The sequence below is a fragment of the Mustelus asterias genome, chromosome 6, assembly GCF_964213995.1.
Source record: "Mustelus asterias chromosome 6, sMusAst1.hap1.1, whole genome shotgun sequence".
NCBI lineage: Eukaryota > Metazoa > Chordata > Chondrichthyes > Carcharhiniformes > Triakidae > Mustelus > Mustelus asterias.
In genome coordinates, this window is record NC_135806.1 from 53,223,740 (window position 1) to 53,236,666 (window position 12,927).

The window sequence follows — 12,927 nt, forward strand, 5'->3', positions numbered from 1 at the left end:
TGAGCTGAATGAGGTTACGGAACAACCAAAACCTGATGTGAGATGCGCTGTTGAATGGGCAGTGAGGTGGTGGGAAGCCAGAGCTGAACAGTGAATACAAGAAACAAGAGCAGGAGTAGACCACACGACTCATTGAGCCTGCTGTGCCACTCAATATAATCATGGCTGATCTTGGGCTTCAACTCTATTCTCACACCTGCTCCCCATATCCCTCAATTCCGAGAAACCAAAAACCTGTCTATCACAGTATTCAACTATGGAGCATTCACAACGCTGAGGTAAAGAATTTTAAAGATTCATAACCTTCTGGGCGAAGTAATTTCTCCTCATCTCAGTCCGAAACGATTGACCAGTATCCTGAGACTGTGCTCCCATGTTTTCAATTCCCTTATCAGCGGAAACAATCCCTCAGCATCCTCACAGGAGTTTGTAGATATCAATGAGATTGTATCTCACACTTTCAAACCCCAAAAAATAAAAACCCAATTTACTCAATCCTTCATCACAGGACAATCCTCATCCCAGGGATCAATTTAATGAATATTTGCTGCACCACCTCCAATGCAAGGATATCCTCTTAAATGTGGAAGCCAAAACTGCATGCAGTATCTTAGATTCACCAAAACCCTGTACAATTGTAGCAAATGCCTTTATCTTTGTACTCTAATCCCCTTGCATCAAAGGTCAACATGCCTTTGTCATTGCTGCTGCACCTGCATGCTAACTTTCTGCATTCCTTATATGAACACACCCAAGTCTCTTTGAATGTCAACACTTGAATGTGCACACCTTTTAAAAATACTGCACTTTTCTATTCTTACAAAGTGAATAATTTCACATGTCTCCCATTACACTCCACCTGTCATCTTGTTGCCCACTCACTTAACCTGCCCTTTTCTTTGCAACCTCTGTCTCCTCCTCACAGATTACCTTTTAACCTAATTTGGTATCATCACCAAACTCAGATGCATTACATTGTCTTTTCATCTAAGGGCCCAGCTCTACTCCTTGTAGCATCCACTATTCACTGCCTACCACTTTATAAAAAGCCCCAATTATGCCCAGAGTCTACCAAGCCTCTATAAATATATATTAGTATATTACCTCCAACTCCATGAGCCCTTATCTTGCCTGTTAAACTTTTGTGCGGCACCACAATTGAATGTCTTTTGGAAATCCAAGTATACTACATCTACTGGTTTCCCCCTTTCCTGCCCTAAGTTCCACCATCAAAAAAATAATGAATCTGTCAAACAGCATTTCCCTTCAGTAAAACCATGTTTACTTGTTCTAATCATACTATGCTCTTCTAAATGTATCAAGACTTCTTTAATAACAGATTCCAGCATTTCCCAACAATTAATGTTCGGCTAACAAGCCTGTAGCTCACTGTTTTCTCCCTCCCTCCTTCTTGAAAATTGATGCAAGATTGTCGACTTCCAATCTAATGGGAGCGTTCCCAAATCTAAGGAATTTTGGAATTGCAGTGCCGGATATGATCAACGTGTGGGGAAGCTGACCCCTGATTACATTTTAATCAAGACATGAGATATGAAATTAAATTAAACACTTTGGAAAAAAACATTGAAGGGTTGGAGACAAAAGCAGGAAAATGAAAATATGGATAACTGATATGGAGTTTGCACAGACAATAAATCATCTGCTGAGATTTACAGTTGTTAAATATTGAAACGCTCTTAGAACAGCTTTTGAAAATTAGTTTAACAAGTGAAAGGTGTTAAAAGTTTTAAGTGTTGAGTTTTTTTTACATTCGATGCAAGTCCATTAGCACTGGAAGAGGTAGTCCCAGGAATGGGGAAAAGAGAGCTCTTGTCTTTGTAATATTTTTAAGCTTTCAAGTTTATTAATTAGTGTCACAAGTAGGCTTACACTAACACTGCAATGAAGTTACTGTGAAAATCCCCTAGTTGTCACACTCCAGCGCCTGTTCGGGTACACCGAGGGAGAATTTAGCATGGTCAATGCATCTAACCACACGTCTTTTGGACTGAGAGGAAACCAGAGCACCCAGAGGAAACCCATGCAGACAGGGGAGAACGTGCAGACTCTGCACAGTGACCAAAGCCGGGAATCGAACCCGGGTCCCTGGCGCTGTGAGGCTGCAGTGCTAACCACTCTGCCACCCTATACTATATTATTAACAATACTGTTCAGCTTTGGGTTTCATTTAATTGAAATTGCAGTTAAGTCACCACAGACTGCCCTTATTGGACTGGTGCTCAAGGAGCCTGTTCGCTCTTGAAGGCGACACTCGTCATGCGGTTCATCACAATACATACCAAGAGGTGCAGATGTTGCTTGTTGATTGGTTAAGACAGTTTGAAGATGTGTGCCTTCCTGTTGTGGTGAGGTCTCACTGGAGTCCACAATCTTTAAAGTTGATAAATTTGTAGAAGTCAGAAGACTGCTGGCAGTTTGGATACACAAACACTGCTCAGTTCCTGCACCTGTTAAATGGAACAAGGCAATTTTTCAGTATGGAGCAGCAGTACTGCAGCAAAAAGGTGTAACGTTTCTAAATCTGCAGTTAATTACTTAGAAATTCTCCCCGTGTATATATTACACATCAGGTGGATAGCTAGGAGTACATTGAGAAATATGAAAATACTCAGGAGTCTAGCAACATTACTGATGAGGTGTATTATTGTAATCAAATATTACTACATCATACTTGTTGTATATCCTCAAAACTAAATACAGATCATCGCGGAATATCCTGGAAAGGATCCATCAATGATGTAACTGAAGGCCATTAAAGGGATATAAAAACAAGGACGAGAATCTTAAATTGGATGAATTGGGTGGACCAGGAGGCAATGGACAGAATCAAGTCAGGACCAATGGGTAAACTGTACAAGGTTTAGGAACTGGATATGGGCAGCAGAGTTTTGGATGAGTATGGAGGAGAAATAGCATTGGAATATTCCAGTTCCAAAGGCACACGTGAGAATTTTAGCAGCTGAACTGAGGAAGGAGTAGGCAGTAATTGTGATGAGAAGGATATGATGGTAGCTCACGGCCAGATTGAATAAAATGCAGAGGATTTGAACAGTATTAAGTAACTAGGGAGGGTAACAGAATTAATTGCAACGGTATGGGCTTTAAAACGACAATAATTGTTTTTGTCTTTCAAATGGTTAATTGAAAGAAATTGCAATCTATTCAGGACTGGATAATGAACAAGCAATCTGAGTGCGGAAGCCACCGGGCGTTGAGAAAGGTATTGTGACATCATTGTACACGTGGAATCTGACTCCATCCCTTCAGATGACAATGCTGACAGGCAGCACTTGGCTGACGTACAGCAGGGAATCCAAAAACAAGATACTTAGGGGAATCCAGAATTAACAAACAGCAGAGTGTTGGAAAAAAGGCCATTGCTGGAGTTGCTCCAGTACGAAGGAATGGAACCAAGCAAGGGCAATCTATCAAGCTGGATAACAGGTCTTGAAGGGAAAGATGCGGTTGACCCTGTGGAAAGCTGCAGACAGCTCGGGGGAAGTAGAGAGAACGGTCACAGCACAACATTCGAAACATTGATTAGGGCCCTTTCAGTGCCATGACCAGGGAAGCAGCCTTATTGGAGAGAATCAAACATGGCAATTGTGATAAATATGGGCAAATGTCTGTAAAATCACACACTCCAGAGACATGGAAGGAAAGTGACGTTGGAGATGGGGCAGCAGCTTGCAAGAACGAAGGAGTGAGGTTTAGTTTGAGGAGCGGATGACACTAAGTTTTGTAAGCGAGAGGGACAGTGCTTGAGGAGAGAGATTTACAATGCCTGCTAGGCATTATAGTCGAGGAGGAAAGATGAAAGCCTCGTCTTCGTGATATAGAACTCAGCACTGTATTAATCTATTTAATAAATTTTCTGCACCTGTCTACTACATTTAACCACAGCATAAACCGTCCCTCCCTCCCCGGAGTCTCTTTGGGCCAAAAAAAGGGTATTTTTTAAATGGCAAAGTCAGAAAAATGGAGTGCAAAGTCAAGAACCTCATCTGCTTGCATTGAAGCATATTTGTCACAGTTGTGCTTCTTTGCTTAATCCATTCCTTGCTGCGTGCTCCTCCTAAAGGCAGGTCCTTGGCTCAATGTTACTGAGGCTTCATCCAGAGCCATTTCCATGGCAGTTTGTCAGTGGTAGTTTACACTTTCCACTTGCATTCAGGGTGAGAAGGCAGGCCCCCAAGTCTACTTCAGCCAGAATGGGAATCAAACCTGTACTGTTGTCATTATTCTGAGCCACACACTAGCCTTTTAGCCGACGGATCTAACCAGCCCCCATGTCTTGTAATGTCACTTTGCAAGCGTGTGTTGCCACCTGCACTTCTTACAATGCCAGCAATATTTGTGTCAACAGCAAACGTATGTGGTGAATAGTTGTGGCCGCAACACATCCTTGCGGAATACTCCGAGACACTTCCTCCCAATTAGGCAGTACCCATCTATTATCTCTATTCACTTTCTCTTGCAATTTCCTAACCAGGTCAATAATTTGCCTTCAATTTCATGAGCTTCAACTTAGCCTGCAGTCTCTTATGATGGACTTTATCAAATACCTTCTAGAAATCCACGTAGCCAGTCCCCCGACCAGCAGTTAGCTCACCTCTTCAAAAAGCAAAATCAGGTTGTGTCAGGTGTGACCCATCTTTTACAAGTCCATGCCGGCTCTCGCTGACCAACTTAAAATTTTTCAAGGTCCTCTCGTCACTCTCGCCTTAGACTCTCGTAATTTCCCAACAAAAGACGTGGGGATAACTGGTCTATAATTCCCGGGTTTTCCCCTCTCACCATTCTTAAAAATAGGAGTGATATATATGATTCACCAAATTAAAACCTCGGAAGATCATCGTTCAGCCAACGGCAATATTTTTATCTATTTTGTTTCAACCTGGGACGGAAGCCAACTTTTCCTCAGGATTTGTCACACTTCAGTGCCATTATTTTCATCAATATTATTTTGTTTATATTAATTTTAGTCAGTTATTGGCCTTCCTGATTCAATATTAGGTTCCTGGGGCACCAGACATGCTATCCTGTTCCTCTACTCTAAATATCGATGCAAAGTATTATTCAGCATGTCTGCCATCACCTTTTTGTCATTTACAATCTCACCAGTACCCGTTTACAAGTGACCCACTTTGCCTCTGATCCACCCTCTCGCTCCTAAAAACTGGCTGTCGCATTTGGCAAATGGGACAAAGCAGCCTGCTTGATTAGCACCTATCTACCACATTAACTATTCACTCCCTCCACTACAGATGCACAACGGCAGCAATGTGTACGAAACACAAGATGCACTGCAGCACCCAAGGCTCCTTCGACAGTAACGTTCAAACCTGCAACCTCTAATGCCAAGAAGGATGAGGGTAGCAGATTGCATGGGAAAACCACCACCTGCAAGTTCTCCTCCAAGCCACACAGTATCCTGACTTGGAACTATATTAGAAATATATAACCATGTTTAACCTCCTCCATCTCTACAAAGGGCTTCAGAGGGAAACCAATCTGTGCACTTGAGCCATGTTTTCACCATCCTGAAACTCCCTTCCCAACAACACTGTGGGTGTATCAATACCAGATGGATGAAGATGGTTTAAGGAAGGTGGGTCAACAATACCTTCTCAAGGGCTATTCGGGATGGGCAACAAATGCTGGTCTAGGTAGCAATATTCACATCCAGTGAAAGAACTAAAAAAATATAAACTGTAAACTATGACATATTTTCTTGTCCACCTTTTACTCATCTTCTATCATTTTACCCATCAACAGATTTTCCAGTTGACACTTGACAGTTTCTGTCTCATTGCATCAAAGTTATCCTTACTAAAATCTAGAAACTTGGTAACTGTTTCAAACTCTGCTTTGAACTCAATCATATGGCCATTATTAGATATATGTTCATGTACCATCATATGGTTAACTAAGTCTTTCTCATTCCTAAACCTAATATGGGCCTGTCCTTAATATAACGGCAAAATACTGTGGATGCTGGAATCTGAAAGAAAAACAGAAAATGCTTGAAAATCTCTGCAGGTCTGACAGCATCTGTGGAGAGAGAATAGAGCCAGTGTTGAGAGTCTGGATGACCCTTCATCAGAGCCTGTCCTCTCATTGTTGCAGAAACCTATCCTGAACACAGACAAGAAATTCACTATATTTCTGACAAGAGCAACTTTATTATCCCAATTTATATGAAAGCTAAAAATTCTCCATTAAAACCACACTGTTTGCCACATGTATCTAATTTCTGCATCTGCACATTTGGCCATTTCACAGCTACTACCAGAGCTCCCTCTAGAGTTTTACAATTTTTTGCATTTCTTAATTTTACACTTACACTTGCTATCTCCTCTTGTACCAGTGAAGTGATTGTATATTTCAATCCTGAGGTCATATTCCCTATCTTCCCTTATTTAGATTTGTAACCTGTGTTAGTTGGTTAAAATTCATGATCATTTTGCAGTCGTGTTGTAGATATGTCACACCCTCCAAGTTAAGTTTACACTTGGAATTGATTTTCTTGTTTCTTATACTCCATGCATTTGTTTCAAGAACTCTTCATTTGAGCCCCACAACCCATATTGCCCTGCTTTCATTGATGTTATTGTGAAAATCCCTGAGTCGTCACATTCTGGCGCCTGTTCGGGTACACAAAAGGAGAATTTAACATGGCTCACGCAGCTAACCAGCACGTCTTTCGCACTGTGGGAGGCAACCGGAGCACGTGGAACTCCATTAGACACAGGGAGAATGTGCAAACTCCGCATACACACTGACCCAAGCTGGGAATCGAACCCGGGACCCTTATGCTGCGAGACAGCCATGCTAACCACTGTGCTACTGAGCCACACCGCTTCTTTCTTTATATTTCCATTCCCCTCTCCTGGTTTAATTTACTGTGCATCGTTTCGTTTTATCCATTATGCCCAGAGCACAATTTTGATTGTTGTTCTACTCTCTTCGCTTTTTACTCGGGAACTAGTATTTATACTACCCTTTCCTCACGAGCACTCCCTGGGACATGGGTGTCGCTGGCTGGGCCAGCATTTATTGCCCATCCCTAGTTGTCCTTGGAGGACAGTTGAGAGTCAATCACATTGCTGTGGCTCTGGAGTGGCATGTAGGCCAGACCAGGTAAGGACGGCAGGTTTCCTTCCCCAAAGGGCATCAGTGAACCAGATGGGTTTTTCCGACAATCGATATCAGTAGATTCTTAATTCCAGATATTTTTTATTGAATTCAAATTCCACCCTCTGCCATGGCAAGATTCAAACCCAGGTCCCCAGAACATTAGCTGAGTTTCTGGATTAATAGCATAGCGATAATACCACTAGGCACAACCGTTTGCCTCCCCATAACTTATTCTACTATATGTACTGCTCACAATGCAGTATCCTCTACCCTGGGGAGACTAAATGCAGACCAAATAACTGCTTTGCAGAAAACCTCGGCTCAGCCCACGTTCTGATCGCTTGCCAGTTCAGTCCATCGTCCTGCTCATCTTTCTGTAGTAATGTTCCAGTGAAGCCCATCACGCGCTGTGAGGAACGGCACCTCAACTTCTGACTAGGCACTTTACAGCCTTCTGGACTCAACTTCGAGTTTAACCACTTCAGAAATTGAACTCTGTCCTCCATTTTAAATCCTCAGGGACTGCAGTGGTTCAAGAAGGCAGCTCACTACCACTTTCTAAAGTGCAACTAGGAATGGGCAATAAATGCTGGCCTAGCCAGTGAAGCCCACATCCCGTAAATGTATAAAAACCCATGCCACCTCGTATCTTGTATTTATGTTTTTATTTTCAGACAAAGTTGATTTTATTCTGTTGTTAACCAATGCCTAGACCAATACTTTGTTTCTCCACTACTACCATTACTACTCCCTTTGCCTTTTGTTCCATGACATCTTTGGTATTTAATCCCTCACCCTCTAACCTATCCCTGACCTTCAATTTTACTCCACCTGCCCCTCCGCCCAACTTAACCTATCACACTTCTACTAATCTTTAGTTTCAAAGAAGTTACATCAGACTCAAAACATGAACTCTCTCCCCCCAGATACTGCCAGACCTGCTGAGTTTTTCTAGCATTTTGTTTTAATTCACCTCCCTAATCTGTTTATCCCTATATCAATTTATACTTGGCTCATGTAATAATCAAGGGATCCATAACCACCGAGGTTAATGGTTCCAAAATGGACCACAACATCTGGATCCTCCCCTACCCTCTCCAATATAGCTTCATGGATAGTTCGAGAGGTCCCTCACCCTGGCATCAGGTAGGTAGTACATGGGAGTCCTCGATCCTGTTTACAATGGATGCTATCTGCCCCATAATGACTAAATGTCCTCTAACATTATGCTTCCTCCTGCTCCCAAATGATAGGGTCAGGATTCTGGCAGTCCTTCCGATATATCTTTAACCTCAGGGATAGCAAGGGTTTTGTATGTGTTGAATATGAACAGTTTCTGGGTACAGTCATTCTCTGTTATAAACCGAGGGCGACTCGATATGGCTTAAAGAAACAAAGGAATTATTGTCAACGATAAATAGGTATTTACAATGAAAGGGTCGGACAGAACTATGCAACTAGTCAACAATCCTCCCTGGCTCCAACTGAGGATCCTCCTCTGACCCGGGATATGCATCCTTGCACCCGATTGGCAAGGCTTCCCACCTCCACACTTCTTAGGGTCTGGCCTGATCACATGGCCCTCAGGGAACGTCCCCTTAAAGGCCCAGGCTACCACACTATCTCATCATACTCTGCATGCTACTGATCAGATGTCTAATTCTGATCCTGCACCTCTCACGGTATGACAAACATCTCCACTAAATTTGTTGTGTTTTGCATGGCTTGTTCATTTCAGCACATGGTACCTTCAGTTTGTGGGCAGCCTGCACAAATAACTATAGAAATTTTAAAAACATTTTTTTCCTCCATTCTTAAAAGTTACAAAGCCAATGCTCAGAATGGACTGGGCAAACCCAAATCCATTCCTTACTTGCTCCAAAAACAAGGTTCAATATCCAACTGAATTCAAAGTCCCTGTAAAAGGACAAACAAGATCCAAGCTGACAAGATAAGGCATTGCACCCCATCTTAGGGCTCATCTGACACTTGATCTTAGCTGAAAGGTAGAGAAGACTGTGCAGCTGTATACAAGCACAGATCACAGGGAATACTAGGTGTGACTGAGGTTTGTAAGCAATCTGTTCTGATACTCCTACCCGCTCCCTTATATAACCTTGGAGAGGTTAGAGAAAGACACGCTTACAGCGGATGCATTCACTTGGCACAGACTTGTTGTCTACAAACTACAAGTCCAGACACACAAACTGCTCTCCCATATCTTAGCTTGTTCTAAGTTTAAAAAATCACCTACTTGCATTTTACACAAACACTGGACAAAGTTTTAAATACTTCAGCCTCAGGTTTATATGCACCACGGTAAGTACTGGAAGGAACAAGCAACACTGCTCCATTTCCTTGCATTGAATTCTCTGCTTTATACTTGGTTTATGATGCATTCAGCTTATGACAACTTTGTATAGCCACGGAGAGGAGGGTGGAGGGGCAGTGTTTAGTGAACAAAGCAACTGAGAGTCACTATGGTTCGCCAGGATGATCATGGACTTGTGGACACAGTTTTGGCACAGAGGCCTGATGCCTTTTTTGGGGGGGTGGGGGGTGGAATCTTACCAGCTCATCACGCTGCTCGATCGGCGTGGCGAGCAGTAAGGTTGAGCGAGAAGCGAAAAGCCAGATTCACACCTAGTTTCTAGCCCCTCTCTATATTATCGGCCCTGTTCTGCCAGAGTAATCAACCACGCGCCCTTGGCTGATTTAAATATTTAATTCTCTAACTTTAACATTATCAGTGAGCCCAGCACAGAATCATCCAAGCTCACTTAAGGGCCTCACCAATGGAGATCCTCACTGGTGAGGATCACGTATAGTTCCCCATCAACGGGGACCCGATGTGATGGCCGGTGACCAGGAGACTATTGAAGCTCCCCAGGTAGTTGGGGACAGGGACAGGCAGTGCCCAGGGGCAGCGTGTGGGGAGCTTCATACTCTATACTCTGCATCGGAGATTATCGGGACAACGATCGGCGGGGGAGGGAGCAACAAATTCCTAGTACTCTTGTACACAGTGTACTGGGAGATTAGGGAATATGCGCAATACAACCCTCTAGCGTGAATAGACACATTTGGATCATTTTTTTCCCCAAAGTGTCTTAAGATAGCGAATGGGAGCTTGCCCAGAAAATGGGTTCGAGACTCTCCCGTTTTCATGCTCGTGCAGCACTTAGAATTTTTTTTGGTAAGATCACCCTCCCTCTTCAACCGCCAGCTTTAACCTTCCTCCCAATTGGCTCAAATTGTCAGCATGTTTGACAAGCAGAACTTCCAAGCTCAGGGCGGCACGGTAGCACAGTGGTTAGCACTGCTGCTTCACAGCTCCAGGGTCCCGGGTTCGATTCCCGGCTCACTGTCTGTGTGGAGTTTGCACATTCTCCTCGTGTTTGCGTGGGTTTCCTCCGGGTGCTCCGGTTTCCTCCCACAGTCCAAAGATGTGCGGGTTAGGTTGATTGGCCAGGTTAAAAATTGCCCCTTAGAGTCCTGAGATGCGTAGGTTAGAGGGATTAGCGGGTAAATATGTGGGGGTAGGGCCTGGGTGGGATTGTGGTCGGTGCAGACTCGATGGGCCGAATGGCCTCCTTCTGCACTGTAGGGTTTCTATGATTCTATGAAAACCTTTAAACATAGTCTCCAAACGTTAGCGGGCCACAGGTTTAACTACTTGCTGCCTCACTCAAGCTTACTCTAAGTATTGAGGGGGAAAGATCAGCACCAGAGGTTTGAGCTGAGTATAATGATATTTGGATTTTCAGAGACATACTTGTTCATGGTCGAATTGGGAAATCAATTTAAATAATGCACAATTTGGACATTAGTTGGTACAAGTCAGTCAACATAGGAAGATAGGATTTGAACATCACTAAATAGAATATATACTTGTACCCACTGATGGCTCAATGACTCGATCCTGTGGAAAGTTGATTCATATAGATGTTGATCATCTATGCAATTTCATCTGTATTGCTTCCCTCACCTTGATAGGGACGGTATAATTAGTCTTCGTTCCTTTGGTTTAATCAGGGTGAATTTGATACTTGCAACCCACTCTTAACAACCTAATAGGAGTGGGTTCAGTTGTGACAGTCAGAAGATCGGACGGTAAGTTAAGGCTCCCACGTGGGTGTGATATCAGGTGTCCAGAACCGCGTGGAACTAAACCTAAGCAACTATTTAGCTTAAGAATTAAACACATGAAAAAAATCCCAAAACTTTGAATATGAATTTAAATGTCGATACATGCAGAATTAAGTTGGAAAATGCTGTAAAGGCACATTGGTGTTTTCCTTTTGAAGTGACGCAATACAGCATCACCTGAACTGACAAGAATTCTGAAGAAGGGGATACAGGAGGAAACAAATTTTACTTCTCTCTTTACAAATGTTCGGTATGGAGAATAAAATTCAGTTTCCATTTTTAAAATATAATTTTCCAACATTAAAGAGTCACCTAAAACTATCAGTACTCCCTGGATTCACTAGTCTGTCTTACTGCCCTCCAAGTCAAAAATGGGTGTGTTTAGTATCAGGAAATTTGCTGAAATAGCAAGTGATCTAATATTGACAAGATCAGGCTGCCTAAATTCCACTGAACAAGCACGTTCTGCTTGATGCACAGGGAATTAAAACGTGTGTAAAATACAAGGAGGACAAGTAATGGCACTGTTCAGGTGAACTGAAACATATTGGCTGAATTTCACGCACAGAAATGCGAGTACCCATAAAAACAAATCCCTGTTTACACCAGCTTGCCACGTTAATCATTGCCAGTATCCTTAGTTTCTTCCTATCAAAGCAACCTCAGACTTCAACCATCTGTGGTTACACGTTCCCCAGCCCAATGAGGTTGAACCTAACAAAAATATTTTCTGAAAATATCCCCTGCACAAGGATGATTTTATCTTAAGCTATCTAAATGAAACGGGAGTTGCATGTGACTTTGTTTTCTTTCGTTCCCATGTGCATTAACGCTTTTGGAGGTGCTAAAGTCCATGCGAGTCATCAGACAAAAGCCTTTTTCATGGCAGTTAAACTAAATGCCATCTGCTGAATGGAGGAGGAAGTATATTTTGCTTCTCGGAAAATATTTTGATTGCCCCAAGTCTCCTCCACTCCCTCGTCCTCAACAACTGCAGTCAGTAAGTGGACGTTCCAATGTGGAATGCATCACAGAAAGACTGGGAAAATTCCAAGTTCAATATCTAGTTTGTGTTAAATTGGATAATACCTGCCAGGAAGGTATAGCAATGTTGCTATATAATTTGCCTCAGCATCCATGAGCTAAGACAGGAATAATATAGTCCCCTTTCTAAATGTTCGCCAGTGACCTCAGATTTACAGACTTGACATATTGAGCAAGGACAGAGTTGAGCTATGTTGATCCCCATAACAAAATACTCTGCCAACACTCAACTGCCCAGGTGTACATATGATTACGGACTAAAATACTGAAAGCAGGCTACTTGAACCCAGATCACCTCAGTGTCTTCAGGAGAGAAGGGGAGCAATTTGGACAAGATCATTTTTGCCATTTACACATTATGAAGCTCAAAGGTTCAAATGGATTGCAAACTGACCGTTACAAAGAATCACATTAATCTTCTCACTTGATTCTCATCTCTGCTGGGTAACTGTGAGAAGCAATTGGAAGGAGCCCTGTTGTCTCTGAGTGTGTATGTGTGCCAGTGCGTGCATGCCTGCGTATCTGTGCAGGGGTGTGTGCAGTGCGTGAGTGTGTTGGGGAGGCGGGAGGAAT

At 42.8% G+C, this 12,927-nt stretch overlaps 1 protein-coding gene across 7 annotated transcripts in view; it reads right to left on the reverse strand.

The window, feature by feature from the left end:
- Positions 1–12,927, reverse strand: part of kank1a (KN motif and ankyrin repeat domains 1a) — a 313,072-nt gene that overhangs the window by 23,753 nt on the left and 276,392 nt on the right. For all 7 annotated transcript variants that reach the window (XM_078214318.1, XM_078214319.1, XM_078214317.1 and 4 more), the window contains one exon: positions 2,301–2,468. In XM_078214318.1, coding sequence (XP_078070444.1) covers positions 2,301–2,468 — 168 coding nt within the window. The remainder of the gene's footprint in view (positions 1–2,300; positions 2,469–12,927) is intronic.